Here is a 17399-nt window from a genome sequence, read left to right on the forward strand (position 1 = left end):
GATTGAGTCATGCATGCATGCTTGGTTTAAACATGGATGTTTTCTGATCACCAGATGATGACATTGATTTGAACAACCTGCCTGATGATGAGCTGGAGCTGTACTTCAATAAGCTGGTCCCTCCTGCTATGCAGAGAGGCAGAGTGGAGGGCCAGGAGATTCCCGCAGCAGTAAGCCTCTTCTCTCCATTCGGATAAAAGTTGTAGTCAGCACTCGTTACTTGAGTGACTTGTTCTCTTACCCTTTACCAGTATCACTAAGTTATAGTTGGTTAGCAAACAGTTTAATTCAAAGGGCTTTTTTCATCCAGTTTTTCTCTTCTTGATGTCCCCATTAATATCTTGCATCGGTTCATAGGGACTGACGGGGGTCTCTGACAACACATCAAACCCAAGTTCTACAGAGCCAGAACAGTACAGACAGCAGTTCCTTGATGACTATGATCAGGTGAGAACATGTACATACCCTTGTGTACACCCTTGTGTTGTAATATGCTGCATTCACCTCATATGGGAAAGACTGTAGATATGAGTTTCCCACTTGAAAATACTGTTTAGTTCTCAAATGTATCATTGATTAACTTCATGGGGGTTAAGGGTGGGAAAAAGTGGACCAGGAGCAACCAAAGTCTGCAGAAAACGTTGACGACTTCAAAACGTTTACTTTTATTGCTTGAACCCGTGAAGTCATTCCAGTGGTTCTTCCACTGGATGTGAATGCAGCATTTTCATTCCCTAACGCCTATTGTTAAATGCTATCTGTAATGTGTAACTCAGTCTAACCAGTATGCTGTTACTTCAGGAGGACTTCCAGATGCCTGATGTGCGGCTGGCCGCTACAGGTATGGACTCCTGTCCTGCCAGTGATGAGGAGGACACTGAGGACGAGCTGGAGGCTGCCAGGAGGAACGACAATGCCACCAGGACCAGGCTGCTGCTGCCCAGCACCTCCAGACAACTGGTGAGAATTAAGAAACAAGTTTGGAGAGCTGGACAATACTGAAACAGAAATGACATTGATGATTTGATGAAGTATTGCATTGATGAAGTATTGCAACCACAATACATGTGGACCCAATCTTGTCTCCTTGTAAGGCACAGGAGAAAATGAGATGCTAATGTTTAGGTTTTTAGGCTTATCACAAATGTACATCAGTGTTGTGCTCTGGAATGCGTTTTCATTTTTTATTTATGTGTGCATGTTGGAGCAGGTTGGAGAGAGTAATCGTCCCAGTTTCAGGCCGGGTTTGGAGGGAGGCAGTTCTGATGATGAGCCTTTCAATGGCCGCGGTGGTCCGTCTCTGTCTGGGATCGAACATAGACGATCTGCCGAGGGACAGGTCATCAACCCTCCAGTCACAGGTATAATAGGCAGTTTTAAGTGATGGTCCTGCACTTGATTTATTTCTTGTTGTTTTTGCTCTCAGGCTCTCCTTGTTTTCTTGATTTCAAAGTGAATACATATTAAGACAGACATCACTAAGAGTACATAACATAAGGAACGCCGAAAATTAAAAGGGAAAACATTAACAAGAACACAAACGCATGACAAAGCAAGAAGTAAAATTTCACAGGCTGATTTGAGGGTGGAGTTCAATTCCTTTGCCCATACCTTATTTTGTTCTTTTTCTGGGCTGAGATTTATCATTTATTCCTCAGTCATGTCCATCTGGACAATACATGAAAAATAACATAACATCATTTTTTTTTCAATATCTTTGTTTAGAAATTATTTTTTTATTGTACAACTTCCCTTTAGTGTGGATAATTGTGGAAGAAAACTTAACATACATGTATTAACAGCTGAACTGGGGTCCCCTCAGGGAATGTAAGGTTTCATGATAAATGGTCACCTCACTGTAATCCTTGTGCCATAACTTACTAGGCCAGAGGTCTCTTGTCACAAATGGCTCCTGGATGTCCCAGACTATCTGTAGATTCTCTAAACTAAGACATAACACATGTTGCTGTAACTCTTTTCTGTGACCTGTTCCCATGTCAGCACATTCTGTGCATCCTTGGAAGATACATAAAGACCAGCTCAAATCCATCCATATATACTCAAGTAAGACGAACCTCTGACTCCAAAACTTTTTCCTCAACAAATGTTTCTCCTTTTGCTTTTTCATTTATGTATTTATTTTTTCTAACCCTGGTTCATCCAGGGAAATCTTTCAATTGCAAGTAGTCACACATGGGAGCTGCCCAGTTTAACCACTGGGCAGCTTCAGTGGCCACTGGCCCCTGAACAGCTTCACTGGAGCATTTGGGGGATAAGTGCTTCACTCAAGGGCTCCTTTTTGGTTGTTTTTGAGGGAGGGGAAAATGTTACTCGCTTTCCCCGCACAGGTTTTTGTCCTGTCCAAGGATTCAACCTTGTGGCCATTTGGCTACAAGCCCATGTCTCTAAGCTTTAGGTGACTACCTGTTTGTGTTATGTCACTGTGCAACACCAGGGGATGGAGGAGGTGGGGACGGGAGCAGTGGGAGCGAGGAGAGCGGAAACGACGGAGGGGTGTCAACCATCCCTCTTCCCCCGACTGCTGTCCAGACCACCTACGATGTGCTGCGGGGCCTGGGGATTGTGGGTAGCAGTGGCGTTGGAGAAGACGGGGACAGCGATCTGAACAATTTGCCAGGACTTGGGAGGAACGGCCTTTCCAGACACACTGAGGTAGAAATGAAATTCTCTTTGTCACCAATTCATTATTTCTTAATGGTGGGGTAAAACACAACAAACTCAGAATACAGGAAAGATTAAAAACTTTTACCCATCTATTAGATGTAGTAGTCTTAAAGGTATGGCCATGTACCCCTCAAGCCCTTGAACTTCTTAGAAGGTTTATGAAAAAGAATTATGTGTGCCATGGACTCCATTTATTGAGTGTGACAATTTTTAGTCCTATAAAGGTTTCTGTCTCATATGTTGTACAGATGGGAGACCGTGTGGGTCCTGTAGGAACAGGAGAGGCCAGCTCCTCTCCAGTGGCATTAGGGGGACCTCAGAGGCTTTCCCCAGTCAACTGGAGCATGGCCCTCGACCGACAGGAGGCACTGGTAGGTACAGCAGCATGACTGCAATATAGCTCCACTCTAACTGTGTAGTCAAGAGTATACACAAGTGTATGGAGTATACCCACCAGTGAGTATTTTTAAATAGGCTATAGATGGTATTTTGTGAGACTATAGTGTGCATGTGCACAGTCAGTGTCTCATGTGTCAGTGTTATTTTTAAGTACATTTTTGTGCTGACTTCACATTCACAAAATGAATTTCTATACCAATGGACCAATAACACATTGTATGACATTGTAGGCTATAGCAATATATTACCCTGATTACAATTGACTTATATTTGCTGGTCATGGTATAACCACCTACTAAACTGCCTCTACACCACTGAGGACGTTGTGCACATGCGTGACTTAGATTTGACAGAGTTGAAAGCACTTAAATGAAACGTGAGTATAGGTGATATATCTATGTACTATAAATACTTCCTATTATATGTGAGCTGGTCGGCCATTGTTTATTATTGAGCTGTTAGCCTTTTGTCTGTTTTTGACACCAAGGACCATTAGCCCTAATGCTCTTATGACATGCTGTAAACAAAAGCCTATATGCTTCAATCCTACACCGTTCATGTGTCAGTTGACTGAAAGATTGATTGACTTCATTTCATGGATCCATAAACAATAACATATGCAGCACTCCACACTGGAGACATTACACAAATAATTCATACAAAGCCATCAAGGATAACACACAAATAAAGCTGATGAGCTTTAAGATCCTGTCTGACATTTGGTCTGATTCTGCTTTGCATCCCAGGATGCCATGGACAGTACAGAGTCGGGGCCCACTGCTGAGGGAGTGCTGGACTCCATCTACCTGCGGAGTGGTGCTGGACACAGAAGACCTCAGGACTCGGTCAACACAACAGTGCCCCACCTCCAGGGCACCCAGGGGAGTTTCCACCTCTCCCAGGTACAAGAAGACAACACAATCATGGAATAGGGGAAAATCAGGGATTTGTGAAGGGCCCAATCCTGAATTCCTTAATTAAGTTAAGATACAGGTCAGCTTTATTTCAATATGTGCAAAGTGCAAACAATGAAAATCCAGATTCAGAGTGTATCTCTCCTTCTGAGACCGATTCGATATTCGTCTTGGTATGTGATCAACAATCCGATGCATGAAAGATACGTTTTAAATGGCCAACAACTGCATACAATTCAATTCAGCCCTGTTTTGATGCAATGCGATTCAATATAATGCAAACAATTTCATTTTAATTCTACTACATCTGGTTGCAAGAAGAAATCCATTAGGTGGACTTAAATCAACACAATCCAATTATAGGGGAGAGAGAGAGAGATGTATATTAAAGTGACGCAAAAGAACTTCAGTAGCTTGTAATATGCTGTAATATTTTCTGTGAGGATCAGGGTTTAAACAGAACATTGTATTCTTTGAAAAAAAATTTTTTTCAATGCCTTAACCTGTTGGTGACCTACCTTCCCTAAGATGCTACAACCAGATTGTGATGACAAGGATGATGATGATGACGGCGTGGATGAAGCTGATGGTGCCAGGCCTTCCTTAGGCTTGAGGGGAGGGCCCTGCGGTGATGCTACAGTGGCTGAAGCCTCAGACGGTACCAGTGAGGATGACAACAACCCCCTTTCCACCTCCCTGGAGGCCAAGTATTTCTCCCAGAGCTTCCACCAGGAGCAAGAGGATTCAGATGATGGGTGGAACCACTGCCCAGACAACCTGGAGCTGGAGTTTCAACAAGGTTAGTTATTTTTGTCTTTTTGTTTACTTATTTTTATTTATTTTGTTTACTTATTATTATGTTTGATTATTCACTTAATTAGTGGATTTCAAAAGTACAGAGTTGGTAGTAATAGCCATCTTGATAATGAGCACATTATTTGTTTAAAAGAAGTCAAAAGGTTAACTAATAGGGGGTTGTGCATAGATATTCAGTCATAATAGTCATAATATGTGGGCAGTATCTACATAGCTTTGAGGTTACAGGACTGCTTGTGTCTTCAGGTGCCAATGCCACTCATAGTGTGGTGTACCAGAATGAAGAGGGGCAGTGGGTGACAGACCTGGCCTATTACTCTTCCTTTGCGAAAGAGGTGGATGGAAACACAACAGAGCATGTCGGCCAGTTTCAGACTGAGGACTTTGTTCCTGCCTGTAAGTATCAAGTCAGCAGTTCTGTTATGATACCTTGGGAACTTGCAAAATGTCCTTGGTTGATGCAAGCATTTAGCCAATCATGTCTCCTATGTAGGTAATGCTATTGAAAAGATCATTGAGGATCAACAGGAGTTTGAGAAGGAGCACCAATTCATGCAGGTTTGTAAGCAGTTTTTGGCCACTTTTTTTTTGTTTTTATCATATCCTGACCTTGTGATTAATAACGGCCTTTTGTGGCTTGTTGCTTAAATATTGCTATTCTCCCTTCAGGAGGAGCAGATTGAAGCGGCCAGCAGCACCCAGTCTCTTGTCGACTCTTCATGGAAGCTCCCCAGCAGCAGCCACATCCTGATGAGGGCTTCCCAGGTGTCCTCAGAGTTTGAGCGGGGGAACCAGAGCTACCTGCGCCTCTCTTTAGGGCAGTTCTTTGAACAACGCTCTGAAGCCCTAGGCTGTCTGGGGAGCGGTGATGATGTGGATGGGGTTAAACGGGTCAGTGAAACTGCTTTCCCAGGTTGTTGCTGTAAATATGAATGTGTTCTGTTTCAGTCTAGTAGGCTGGTTCACATAAGGGCTCTAAAGCCCCCTTTACATCTGGCATTAACGACGTGTCTCGTAGCCGTGTTGTGTCCAGATGTTTTTTATCCGGATTGCATTAAATTTAGACGTTAAAATGCGTCTCATGCATTCACATTGGGATCGGATTTCTCTTACCCTCGCAAAACATCACTGGCATTTTTATATGCACTCTTTATTTTTCAAAACAGAGGAAGAGATCGTCTTAGACAATATACAGTACATATAGTGTGCGATGGCGGAAGAGAAGGCAAGTTTATTTAGTTTACGTCCATTTATGCAGTTCCTATATGTGGATTGAAGACTTATTGCATTTACACTACTTTGTTAATGTAGTAAAATGCGTCTCCGACCACCTCCGGAGGTGGTTTGAGTTATTGGATCTTCAATACTTCCTGAGTGCATATACACCTGGATTTTATTTCTTTTTGTGCTATCCGATCACAATCTGATCACCCAGGATGCCTGTTAATGCCCAGTGTAAAGGGGCCTTAGGTGAAGGTGATTGTCAGTTAAATTAAAAAGGAAAGGAAATGCCATTGCTGGCTCATGAAGTGCTTTCACACCACTATCAACCACAACGCTGTGCCAGTGTCCAGTGGCCAATCTGAGCTAGCTGGTTTCTAGCTGTAGCATTATTTGTGTTGTAGTGATAGGCGGAACATATAGCAACACTAATATGTGATTGGCTGCTGATGGCCAAAAAGTTCAGCTGCAGCCAACTTTACCGTGCCAACAAATGTCCAGCTAAGATCCCTCTCGGTTGCAGAGGAGAGACATTAGAAATAATAATCACAGTACTAGAGAATAAGGTATTTGATCTCATCATTTTGGGAGTCAAGAAGAAGTCAAGAATGATTTGCCTCCACATAATGGTTAATTTGAGGTCACTTGTGCCTTCCGCCTCAGCAGTTGAAATCCTTAAGAGGAGGGGAATTGTAACTTCAACGAAAAGCAACTCAATGGTTTCTTCTTCTTTGTCCCTCTAGCCGTCGTTTGGCTACATTATTACCTCTCCAGAGAAGAGGGAACCGTTTCCTCTGATTCGCCCCTCAGACTTCTCATCCAGAGACAGCTCTGTTCACAGCGAGACCATAGATCCAGACAAAACACTCAACCCAGGTGTGTATACACAGTATTGCTGAGGCTGTAGAAGAATGCTTTCCTAGATTTCCACAGAAGTTTTGACTAGATTTTAAAATGATCACTGATGTAATTTTTGACTGTGTTACTTAGCCAATATCATTTCCTTGCAGAGGACCTGGACAAAACTCTTGAGGCTCCGGGTGAAAGAATGTCACCTAAAGGTGATACTGATCCAGAACCTTGTGAAAAAGAGGTACAGAGACATTTTTGATTGTCAATATTTGAAAATCTATCTGAATTAGGAAGCCCGATTGTATGGCTTTCTGACGTATCATCACTCTTCCCTCTTTTAGGACCACACCATCCCTGTTACACTGCCTGACCACACTGGGGGCTCTGGCTCTGCATCGAGCTCCGCTAATCAGAGCCATGTCTCCCCCCACAATAACAGCAGTAATCTGATGCTTAGTGTCAGCACCATCGCCTCAGCCATCGCCGATGCCTCTATCAGCTCTGACCCATCCCAGCTGGCTGCCATGATCATGGAACTGTCCAAAAGGAGTAGAGCCAGGAATCGGCTTGGGCCTACTGGACCTGTTGGACTTGCCACCAGCACCACAGAGGGAACGGCCCCAGTTCAACATGTAAGTTATTGGATTACTATTACTTTGATATTTAATGTTATGCATTTTTAATAGCTCATTGCCTTGCACTGTAAAACCGTCTTATTATCCGGAATTTACATTTGGTCTTGTGGGGTTTGAATGGAAATGGCAGTCAGTTTAAACACAGGACTAGTGCTCAAAATCCCAACATTCCATCTTACAAAATGTATTGATCCTTTTTCCTGTCTTGTGTCTGACATGCCTGGCTGGTATATATCAGATTCTTTTTTTCTCCCACAAAATAACATTCAGGGTCTGAATAACTTTAAAACAGTCCAGACTCTATAATGTACCCATATCTAGCTTCATCTTCACATCTTCACCTTCATCCATATCTAGTTTCATCATAAACATTTGACTAAAGCAAATTGAAAAGCAAAAATACTTTTCACCTTGCATGATGGCTGTTTAAATCATATTCAGGATTGCACAATATGCAGTGACAATGGAGCTGTATTTTTGACATTTTTCTATATTATGTACAGTATACTAACTTCAGGCTGTCAGTTAAATTATGAATACACTTCATAATCGCAAAAGAGCCTCACAGACACGTACAAGGACATTCTTGGAGCTCTGGGATAACATTGAAGCGATTTTCAAGGATATTGGATTGGGATAGAAGCAGAAGTACACTGTTGGTTGTTCATAGCATTGACACATTTTCACTTTGTTCCCAAGCCAATTGTACATAGCGCAGTCTATAGACAAACAGAATGCAATTCCATGAAGCCCAGAGTTATGCCTCTCTAGGAATGTAAAGCGTTTGTTGCTGGCCAGCCAAATACCTTCCTTACTCCCCAGTACACAACCTTCCTGGAATCCTATAGGCTGAGCTTTTTGTCACTCGAGTGATACAGGGTAGTCTGCTTAACAATGCAGCAACTACAACCCAATAGAGAGACGTTTTACTGTTAATTTGAAAGGCGAGGTCACACTAAATTACCTTAATGGCGATTCTAAGCCTGACTGGACCATCCCAACAACAACTGATACAACCATCGGGCCCAAGTCACCCCTCAGCCCTGGCTCACCCCAATGGTTGACTCAGTTTATTCTGTAGGGTGAAAGGGTTCAAGACTTTGGCCCTCCCGACGACTCCAGACTAGTTGAAGCCTGACACAATTTTCTTCCAAACATGTTTGATTTCATCTAACCAAGCCATGTAGTGTGAAGTGGTCCAACACTCAATACTGAAATCTGAGAGTGAATCTGGCAACAGCCAAAGGGAGTTAAGCTCAAAGGGGAAAAAGAGAATGAACCAGCAGATATGTTGCTTTTTCTCCTACTTGCATAGATAGTTTATATCACTAGATATTCCCAACTCCACTTGCCCCTCTTTTGATAAGTTGATACACAATTTATTTGGAGGACTAAATCTCATAAAAATGGTATAAAATGGCAACATGCCTGGATCAGTCCACATAAGTATGCGATTACAAAGTGAAAGAAGTCTACAAAATTCTTCGTCAGTGTTATCAGTGTAATCTTTACAAAACTACAAATCAACCACTAATCTCTCCTATATCCAGACCCACCCTGAGGTGGACCAGAGTGCCCTGTTGGACACGCTGCAGAGAAGCACCTGTGTCGGAGAGCTGAGTGCCTTTGACATAGAGAAGTACCTGAGACAGGCTGATGTGTCTAACAGTAGCATCAGCAGCGATCCGTCTGTGGCACACACCACCTTTGACCTGACGGCCTGGGCTGACAACCTCAGCAACTCCGACAAGAACTCCCAGAATGGATATCCTGCTGAGGAAAATGGGATCTCTGCTCAGCCAGTGGAAGATCATAAACAACAGAAGCCCAAGAGTATAGAAGGTGATGAGAGAGACAGAAGAGGAGAGACAACATTGAACACTAGCTCATCTGCAACACACCAGTCAGTGTCTCGTCCTAATGCATCGTCTCTGGGTAATAAGGGTGATTCAAGAAGAAGCTCTATTCCTCGTCCTAAGGCAAGCTGCATCCCAACACCATTATCCAGCTCTGCTAGAAGGTCTGTGGGCTCAGGGCAATCTTCCACAGTCAAACCCCCTGCTGACAGCAAGGCTGCTGCCGCCACAGCTAAACCTGCTGCTGGTGATGGCAGGGCTCCTGCTGCTACCAAGACTTGTGGTTCCTCCGGCAGGACATCCACAGAAAACAGAGTTAAGTTAGGAACATTGCACCCACAAGTATCCAACAACACTCAATCTTCGATACAAACTTCACAAAAGAGTGAGGTCAACCCTGCTGCCTCGCCTGGTGGGCCAAGAACCTCCCCAGGCCTGAGGAAAGGGCGGTCGGGCCTGCCTTGCCTCAAAGGTTCCTCTCCCCCCACCCAGAGGCTGAGGAGCATAGGCCAGCAACAGCACGACAGACCCAGCAATCATCCAGAGACGAAACCCCCACCCAAGAGTCCTGTGGTTGCTCCACCACCTCACAGCTCTGTGGAGAAACATGTCGGCTTCTCCTGCCAAAGCAGCCAACCTCCTGGACACTGTACATTTGGTGGTGAGTAAAAGCCAGAAGAAATGTGTGGGATGACATGTTTACTGTTGCCTTGTTGTATTAAAAATAGAGCAGCAGTAATGTTAACATTACTTGTGTTTTTGTTCCTCAGAAGTGTTTAAGGCTTGCTCTGAGCCCTCTCTGATTGGCGTGGAGGAGACGCAGTGTAACTTCAGACCGTCCACCTCTCCTCTCATCCACTCTTCTCCGAGTCAGACCTCCTTCCCCAGTGCTGATGGGTGCTGTATCACACATTGACCTCTATGAACCAAAATCTATTGTCTGTCTGTCTCCATAATTACAACCAAAAATCATACCTGCTTCAAATGATGTCTAATCCAAATGGATAAATTGATTATTAGACAACAAATGAATTGGCACATTAATCTTGAAAATTTCTCTATACCCTTTTTAATAAAATCACGCTTCTGTTGTTGAGGTGATGTAGAGCACAATTGACAGACAGGGAAGATTAGCATTTTGAGCCAATATCCATTTCTTATTACTTCCTTCCTGTGCTGTCTTGTCTTCCCAGTACGGTGTCATCTCCTTCCTCCAGTGGGGGTCTGGCAGACAGACGTCCAGGCTGTGACCTCTCTCCCCAGTCTACCTGCTCCAGCCCCAGTCTCAGCAGGCTCACATACATCTCAATGAATGACAGCACTGTCATACCCACGCCTGAGAGGCAAAAGGTACAGTAAGACGATGTAAAATACACCAACTGATATAAATTATGCCATAAAATATTGGATTTTACAAAATGAGAATGAGCCCTAGACTGTGCATTGTTTGCCTCAAGGTCCTTTGCCCTCCACAGAATAACTGCACAATGTCACTGAGTACCACCATCATCAGAGCCAGTCCAACCCCACCTATGGAGCCAGATTCACAATCTGGCCTGGACATTCTCGGCCCGTCCAAAAGCCTCGACCAGCTGCAACCACACCAGTCTAAAAGTATGGACCCACTACCACCACACCAGTGCAAAAGCCCAGAGCCGGCGCGTAGTGGTTCTGCTCTTAGCTGTACCCGCAGCCAGAGTGAATGTAACTACCACTGTAGCGGCAATGGAACTAGTGACCTTCCGGTGGGTTGCGGGCGCCACTCTCAGTCCAGTGTACGGCAACTCACTAAAGTGGACTCTGGTTACTCCAGTAATTTGAATATCCAGCAACCTAGCAGCACCATGGCCACTCAGAGTTCCCAGCAATGGGGAGCTGCTGGCTCAGTCTCAAGCCAGGCGTATCCTGGGGGAGGCCTTTGCATGCCTCCCTTCTACTCCTCGGAGGACCTGCGTTATGTGCCCATCTCTAGCTTTAAGCCCCAGGGTGCTGGCCTGGTTGACCTGCCCCACCACGGAGGTGTGCAGTCCCTCCTTTCTGGACACTCTCTCCTCAGCTCCCAGCTGGCTCAACAGTACTTAGGATCTGAAGCTCCATTACATCCCGGGGCGTATCACATTGGAGCAACAGGAAACGGTCTCTACAGTGTGTCTTCTTCAGGCATGTCCACTTTTTTTACTTTTAGTGTTTTATTTGTGTCTGATATCACACATAGCAGAGCAACAAAATATAATTATATAATCTTTTCTGGCTTCCTTTTCCCTATTTCTTTTCAGGCATACCCAGCGGTGAACCACTAGCGAGACACCTCCATCCCACATCAGGTCCTCTGGGGGTTTCTGGGCCTGCTGGGTACCACCACCTCCCTAGACCCCATCAGAACCAGCTGGACATGGGCATGATGGGGATGGGGAAACCCTACAGTCAACATGGTGTAGAGCCATGGGTAGCTGGTGGTCTTGAGGAACTTAGAGGTAGGAATGGTCAGGGTGTTTCTAAGAAAGTCACAGTTACATTATAATAGTTGCCTTTCTTGACCTCATCTGAAATAGAAAAAATAATTTCAGATTTATTGGACTCCAACCTAAAATTAGTTTCTTATTAGTTTGTCTTCTTGCCTTTTGTGTGTAACTAATCACATCCCTGGGTAACAGTGTGTTACATGAGGGGGAAAAAGTAGCAGCAGTAGACCATTTCCTTGTAGATAGTCGAAAATGACTACAATTAATTAAAGTTTGAGTTCTTAATTGCAACCATCATTTAAAATTTTGACGTCTTTGTATCTCACCCTCTTTGTTGCTTACCTCTTCTACTGCATAGAGGAGATACTGTACATTTCCCAGTGTCAGTTATCCCCTTTCCACTAATGTCATCCTCAGGTCAAGTGGTGGTGCCAGAGGAGCTGCGGTTCCCTCATGCCTGCTGCGTGGGCATCGCCTCCCAGACTTCCCTCAGCCTCTTCAACCCCTCTGAGAGATGGCAGCAAGTCTCCATCACCGCCAGCAGCCTGGCCATTGATGGAGAGAAGGTGTGGAATTACAAATGGTGTTTTTAATTACAAAAGTGGGGACTGGTTTTATGCAGTGTGAAACCACATTTGGACATTCACACTAGGAGTGTTGTGGAAATTGTGTCCAAAAACACTGAAATATCACATCTTAATATGAGATGAGTAACTGCCCATAGTTGTGCGTGGATGTTATATGTAAAAACCAGGAACAAGGGGACATCAGTTATAATATGATACTTTGGTCTCCATACTTAAGTGGGAAAATGTCTGGCTTCATTTTGCATAATCACACAAACATAAATCATTGTAAACAAAACAGTCTGAAGAATATTTTGGATATTCAAATCATATTACTATTAAGAATAGTTGAACTGGTATACAGAAACATGTAATTTTTCAGTTCAGTGGAATAGAGCATGCTTTGAGGGAGGAGCTCATTCAGAGACGTGCTACATTTCTGTCTGGATTAACCAGCCCTGATCTCTATATTTCACTTATACTATCTTCCATGCCAATCCCTACAGGTGGAAAGCTTGCCTTACCAGTGGCTGATAGTGAAGAACAAGACGATCATCGGCCCTAAGAGTACAGAGGAGCAGAAGGTGTTGTTCATCCCTCCCCAGGCTGGCGTCTACCAGTGTGTCCTCAGTGTCTCCTCCTGGCCTGCTTCTGCCGAGTCAGAGGTGGCTGCCAGGGCCGAAGTCTTCGCCAAAAGGGTGGTGCTTGTCGCCATAGCTGAGAATCCTGCACTAGAGGTGAGGCCCTCTGGTTCTTGTTCACATCTGCTCCTGCTGGCTCAGAATCATACACCTAACTGACAAAATCAGTCGCACAACTCTTCTGTTTCTGCGTTGTGCTTTTAAAGAGTAACTTAACACCAAACCCAAGCCTGACATCTATTGGTAAAAAGCATGCTACTGAAATGGGCATCTGCTATTGCCTGGTCTTTGGTGCCAGGTAATGTCATCACCTGTTGTACTTTATAGAAGGCGACATCACCTGGCACCAAAGACCAGCGAATAGCAGATGGCAATTTCAGTAGCATGCTTTTAGCCATTAGATGTCAGGCTTTACACAGATTTAGGTTTCCCCATAACTGAAGGTGAGAGCTTGGATATTATAGGTATAGGAAGGTATTGAGTAACAGAGTTCAAGGCCATGATTCACATGCAGAAGTAATGTTTTGAAGTAATGTAGATGTTGAATTGTGGCTACAATTATGAGCAGTTTTATTTTGTCATGTTTTAATCCCTATGTACCAATATAATCCACATTGATTTCCCCGTTTACCAGTCCCCGCATTTATTGAAGGCAATAAGTGTATCATGACCTGAAAATAAACATGAAATATGTTGCAGTCTCTTTAAGACAGGATCTCAAATACATTTTTGATTCTCAGGTTGAAGTTGGCAACTCTGACTGTTTGGATTTTGGAGACCTTTCAGGAGGCAGTGCCAAATCCCTTCCTCTCAAACTCCTTAACAGGACTCATGCCACAGTACCTATCCGCCTGGTCATCAGTGCGGTGAGTCGGCACATTACACTTTTACACATTTGCTTAACACGCGCACACACACACACACACACGCATATTTTGTACTAATCCACTTGCAGTGACAGGAAGGCAGAGTCAGTCTAAATTATACATTGTAAAGACCCGAATCTGCATTGAGAAACGCTTTTTAATGGCAGTGGCTTGTTTAAATCAACATTAAAGCTGATTTGATGCAGTTTGTCTTTATATTTATGCTCTAATTACATTAGATGCTGTTTTCATTGAAATAATGAAGTACCTTTTTAGCAATGGAGCCTTGCTATGACCAATAGCACAAAGACACAGTAGTCGGCATAAGTAAAAATGTATACTTGTGGTTCACTTTTTACATCTCATCCCTCCAGAATGCCACAGCCTGGCGATGCTTCACTTTCTCCAAGCACCCCGTCGCCATGACATCTGAGGCAGGTCACATGACCCAGGTGTCCTCTCCGTCGGTGATGAACCATGTGTTGCATGCCAGCTACGGAGAGGTTAGATTTGCCAAGTCCATTACAGCCTCAATCTCCATCTCGGTCAATATACAGTTATATTAGATGGGTCATCACTGGATGAAACTGATGCCATTCTCCTGCCCTCTCCCCTGATTGTGAGGGCCCTGTTTGACAATGTTTTTAGTTTATTTTTTATTTAGTTATAGTCTATAGGTTTAATTTTTTCTTGCTGCATGTTTTTTTTTTTTCATTTATTTTACATAGAATTATAAGCATTTTGCTGAGATCGCAACAGTATTCACCAAAATGCATTGTTTTTTGATCAGTCATTGGATCTAAAGAGGTCAGTTTATATGAATGCAGTTGTTTTCAGAACAATGTGGACAAAGCAGTTTGACAGATTTCAAATTCATTTAGCAGTTAAAGTGGTTTGATCATACACAGGATAAATGTTCCATATTTTACTTTTCCAGAACCCAGAGAGCTTCATGGTTTGGGTTCACTTCAGGGCTCCTCAGAAGTACACTACCTCTTCAGGTAATATTGTGTTTATCACATTATCTTGAGCTGAATACTTAAATACTATTGAATGGTGTTCAGTTTTCATTTGCATTTTTCATACTAAAGACAATGGGATCAGCAGCAACTATGAGTATGAATTTCAACTTTAAATTTTGTTAAATTTTCGTTAAACGTTTTCCGCAACCAAAACCCAGTAATTTGCAGCTAACACAATTTCTTCTTGGCTGTGTTTGTCAGGAGAGCTTGGTCTGGCTGATGAGTACAGCGCTCGGGTGGACATTGAAGTGGACTGTCCCGGTCCAAGTCATGTGATCAGGAGTATTCCCCTCAGGGCCAGGTCTGGAACGGCAAGGGTCCATGCTCCTAAAGACCTGCAGGTAGTCAAGCCACCATGAAGGGATAACATACGGTGTACCTCTGCACTCTGTCGTCACTTGTAATTAAAACAATTCAAGATATTGCAATATATGGGTCATGATAAGAAAGTCTTCCCTAGCAATGGGAGAGACCAACTTATGTCTCATAAGGTTTCTGAACAGGTTTCTGAACAAGATTTGCATGACCAAGAAAGATCTCATTACTTTTTAATTGCAAGTGAATTCTTTGTGCGACAGTCCTTTTTTTTGAGTATTGTTTCAAGTCATGTCAAGTTCCACTGTTTCATATAATGTCTTATATAATGGCTAGATTAATTTATGAAACAATCGGTTAATATTTAGACAGCCAATTCTGCTTGAGTTGGCGTTAGATAGACATAATGTAATTAGGTTTCTTTTGATTTTTTTTTATGTCTCAGTACTGCAGTTTTAAATTTTTCTTGGACTTGACTGAGGTGGTAATGAACAGCCTTTTGTGCTTCTTTTGTCTAGACTGTCAGCCTCTCTGCTCCGCTGGGTAAATCTAGTCAACAGACTCTGCCATTAAAGAATGCAGGCAACATTGATGTGCAGCTGAAGCTCAAGGTAATTCTGACCTTTGCTTTTCTTATTAGATCTGGGGTTTGGGTAAGCCTGTGTGACATTTTGGGCTCAGACTGTGCCACATACTGTGGGGAGATTTATTGATATTTTACTCCTCCTTTTCTTGTTTTTCTCCATTTTTACCTCCCTTATCTCTGCCCCCTCTCTCTCCTTTCCCTTCCCTTTGCTTGTCCTTTTCCTCTGCCGTCTTACTTCCTTTCCTTCCTTCCTCCCTCTCTCTCTCTCTCTCTCTCTAACTTTGTCTCCCTGCTTCCTCTGATCTTCCGCCCTTCTTTCTTCTTACTTTCTCTTCGCCCCGTCCCACTTTCCCCCTTTTTTTTCTCTTGTTTCTCTCCTTCTTACCCTCTCTGTCCCCCTATCTCACCCTCTACCCACTTCTCTATCTCTCACCTCTTTGCTACCTCCCTGTCCCCTGCCTTCCATCTACTTGTTCCTTTGCTCTCTCACCACTCCTCTCTCCCCTCTTCCTCGCTCCTTTCCTATCCTCCCTGTGTACCTCTATACAGATCAGTGATGCTGAGGACTGTTTCTCAGTGAAGCCTGATGAACTGTCTCTGAGAGCTGGAGAGGAGCAAGGCATTGTGGTCTCCTTCACTGCACAGGGGAGCAGGAAATTGAAAGAAAGGTATACACACATCATTTTTTCATTTTGGAAACATGTCATTCAATTCCAATTATATTTCTTTCAGTCTAATTCATAAAGTAAAAAAAAACTATATAAAAAGGTTTGTGTTATTGATTGATCTTTAGGTTTATATGCAACAAATGTTATATATACAATATCTGAGTGAAACCTGTTGCTAATGGATGTAAGATTGGCATGAAGTGATATCTAGTGCTGTTTTTTAACCTTTATTTAACCACAGTAATCAAAATTGGTACCTTTCCATGCACATTTCCAATATGTTGGCTAATACTTATTCTGGATAGGCAGTTCATATGCATCAGTCTTAAGCTGTATCCTTGAGTATCCCAAGTATCAGAATATCAGTGGGCATGTCAACACACTCACTAAGATGAATGTGTTTATGCTTGTTCTCCTGCAGCCTTCTCACCATCTTGGTGCTGCCTTCAGGCCCTCAGTACGAGGTGACCCTCAAAGGAGAGGTGACCCCAGAGGACTGTGGCAAACCTGCCACCACCTCTGCCACTATGTTAGGCCCCGGGGTGGCCGGCGACGTTCCCCCTATACTCTCCAACAAACAGTTCGTAGCCTGGGGAGGGGTCACTTTAGGAAGAGCTGTGTAAGCAACATTGACCTTTTTCATTAATTTCACTGTTTTTTATTTTTTTGTATGTTTTTGTTTTTTTCTTTTGATCAAGAAACACACGGAACAAACACAATGTATAGATATCAATTATTCACTGTAAAACTATCAATAAAACTCAAGGCCTGGTGGTCCATCTCATTCTATTAGGCTTTTATAATGTTATTCATGAGAAGGGACAGAAGGGGTCTACAGGGAGTGTTATTCCTCAGAAGCCATTTCAAGATAATCCACAATTTATTTTTACTCATT

The 17399-nt window shown here is 43.3% G+C and overlaps 1 protein-coding gene across 1 annotated transcript in view; it reads left to right on the forward strand.

Moving 5' to 3' along the window:
• Window positions 1-17399, forward strand: part of cep192 (centrosomal protein 192) — a 35252-nt gene that overhangs the window by 3254 nt on the left and 14599 nt on the right. The window contains exons 7-34 of the mRNA XM_078287282.1: window positions 55-170; window positions 358-447; window positions 802-960; window positions 1211-1361; window positions 2456-2673; window positions 2934-3056; window positions 3831-3986; window positions 4527-4797; window positions 5061-5210; window positions 5308-5372; window positions 5484-5705; window positions 6779-6911; window positions 7046-7128; window positions 7229-7519; window positions 9073-10039; window positions 10149-10275; window positions 10572-10728; window positions 10854-11538; window positions 11655-11852; window positions 12258-12406; window positions 12913-13143; window positions 13788-13913; window positions 14288-14416; window positions 14851-14914; window positions 15137-15276; window positions 15769-15861; window positions 16386-16504; window positions 16926-17123. Of these exons, the coding sequence (XP_078143408.1) occupies window positions 55-170; window positions 358-447; window positions 802-960; window positions 1211-1361; window positions 2456-2673; window positions 2934-3056; window positions 3831-3986; window positions 4527-4797; window positions 5061-5210; window positions 5308-5372; window positions 5484-5705; window positions 6779-6911; window positions 7046-7128; window positions 7229-7519; window positions 9073-10039; window positions 10149-10275; window positions 10572-10728; window positions 10854-11538; window positions 11655-11852; window positions 12258-12406; window positions 12913-13143; window positions 13788-13913; window positions 14288-14416; window positions 14851-14914; window positions 15137-15276; window positions 15769-15861; window positions 16386-16504; window positions 16926-17123 (5611 nt within the window). The remainder of the gene's footprint in view (window positions 1-54; window positions 171-357; window positions 448-801; window positions 961-1210; window positions 1362-2455; window positions 2674-2933; window positions 3057-3830; window positions 3987-4526; window positions 4798-5060; window positions 5211-5307; window positions 5373-5483; window positions 5706-6778; window positions 6912-7045; window positions 7129-7228; window positions 7520-9072; window positions 10040-10148; window positions 10276-10571; window positions 10729-10853; window positions 11539-11654; window positions 11853-12257; window positions 12407-12912; window positions 13144-13787; window positions 13914-14287; window positions 14417-14850; window positions 14915-15136; window positions 15277-15768; window positions 15862-16385; window positions 16505-16925; window positions 17124-17399) is intronic.

This window comes from Centroberyx gerrardi, chromosome 12 (assembly GCF_048128805.1).
Source record: "Centroberyx gerrardi isolate f3 chromosome 12, fCenGer3.hap1.cur.20231027, whole genome shotgun sequence".
NCBI lineage: Eukaryota > Metazoa > Chordata > Actinopteri > Beryciformes > Berycidae > Centroberyx > Centroberyx gerrardi.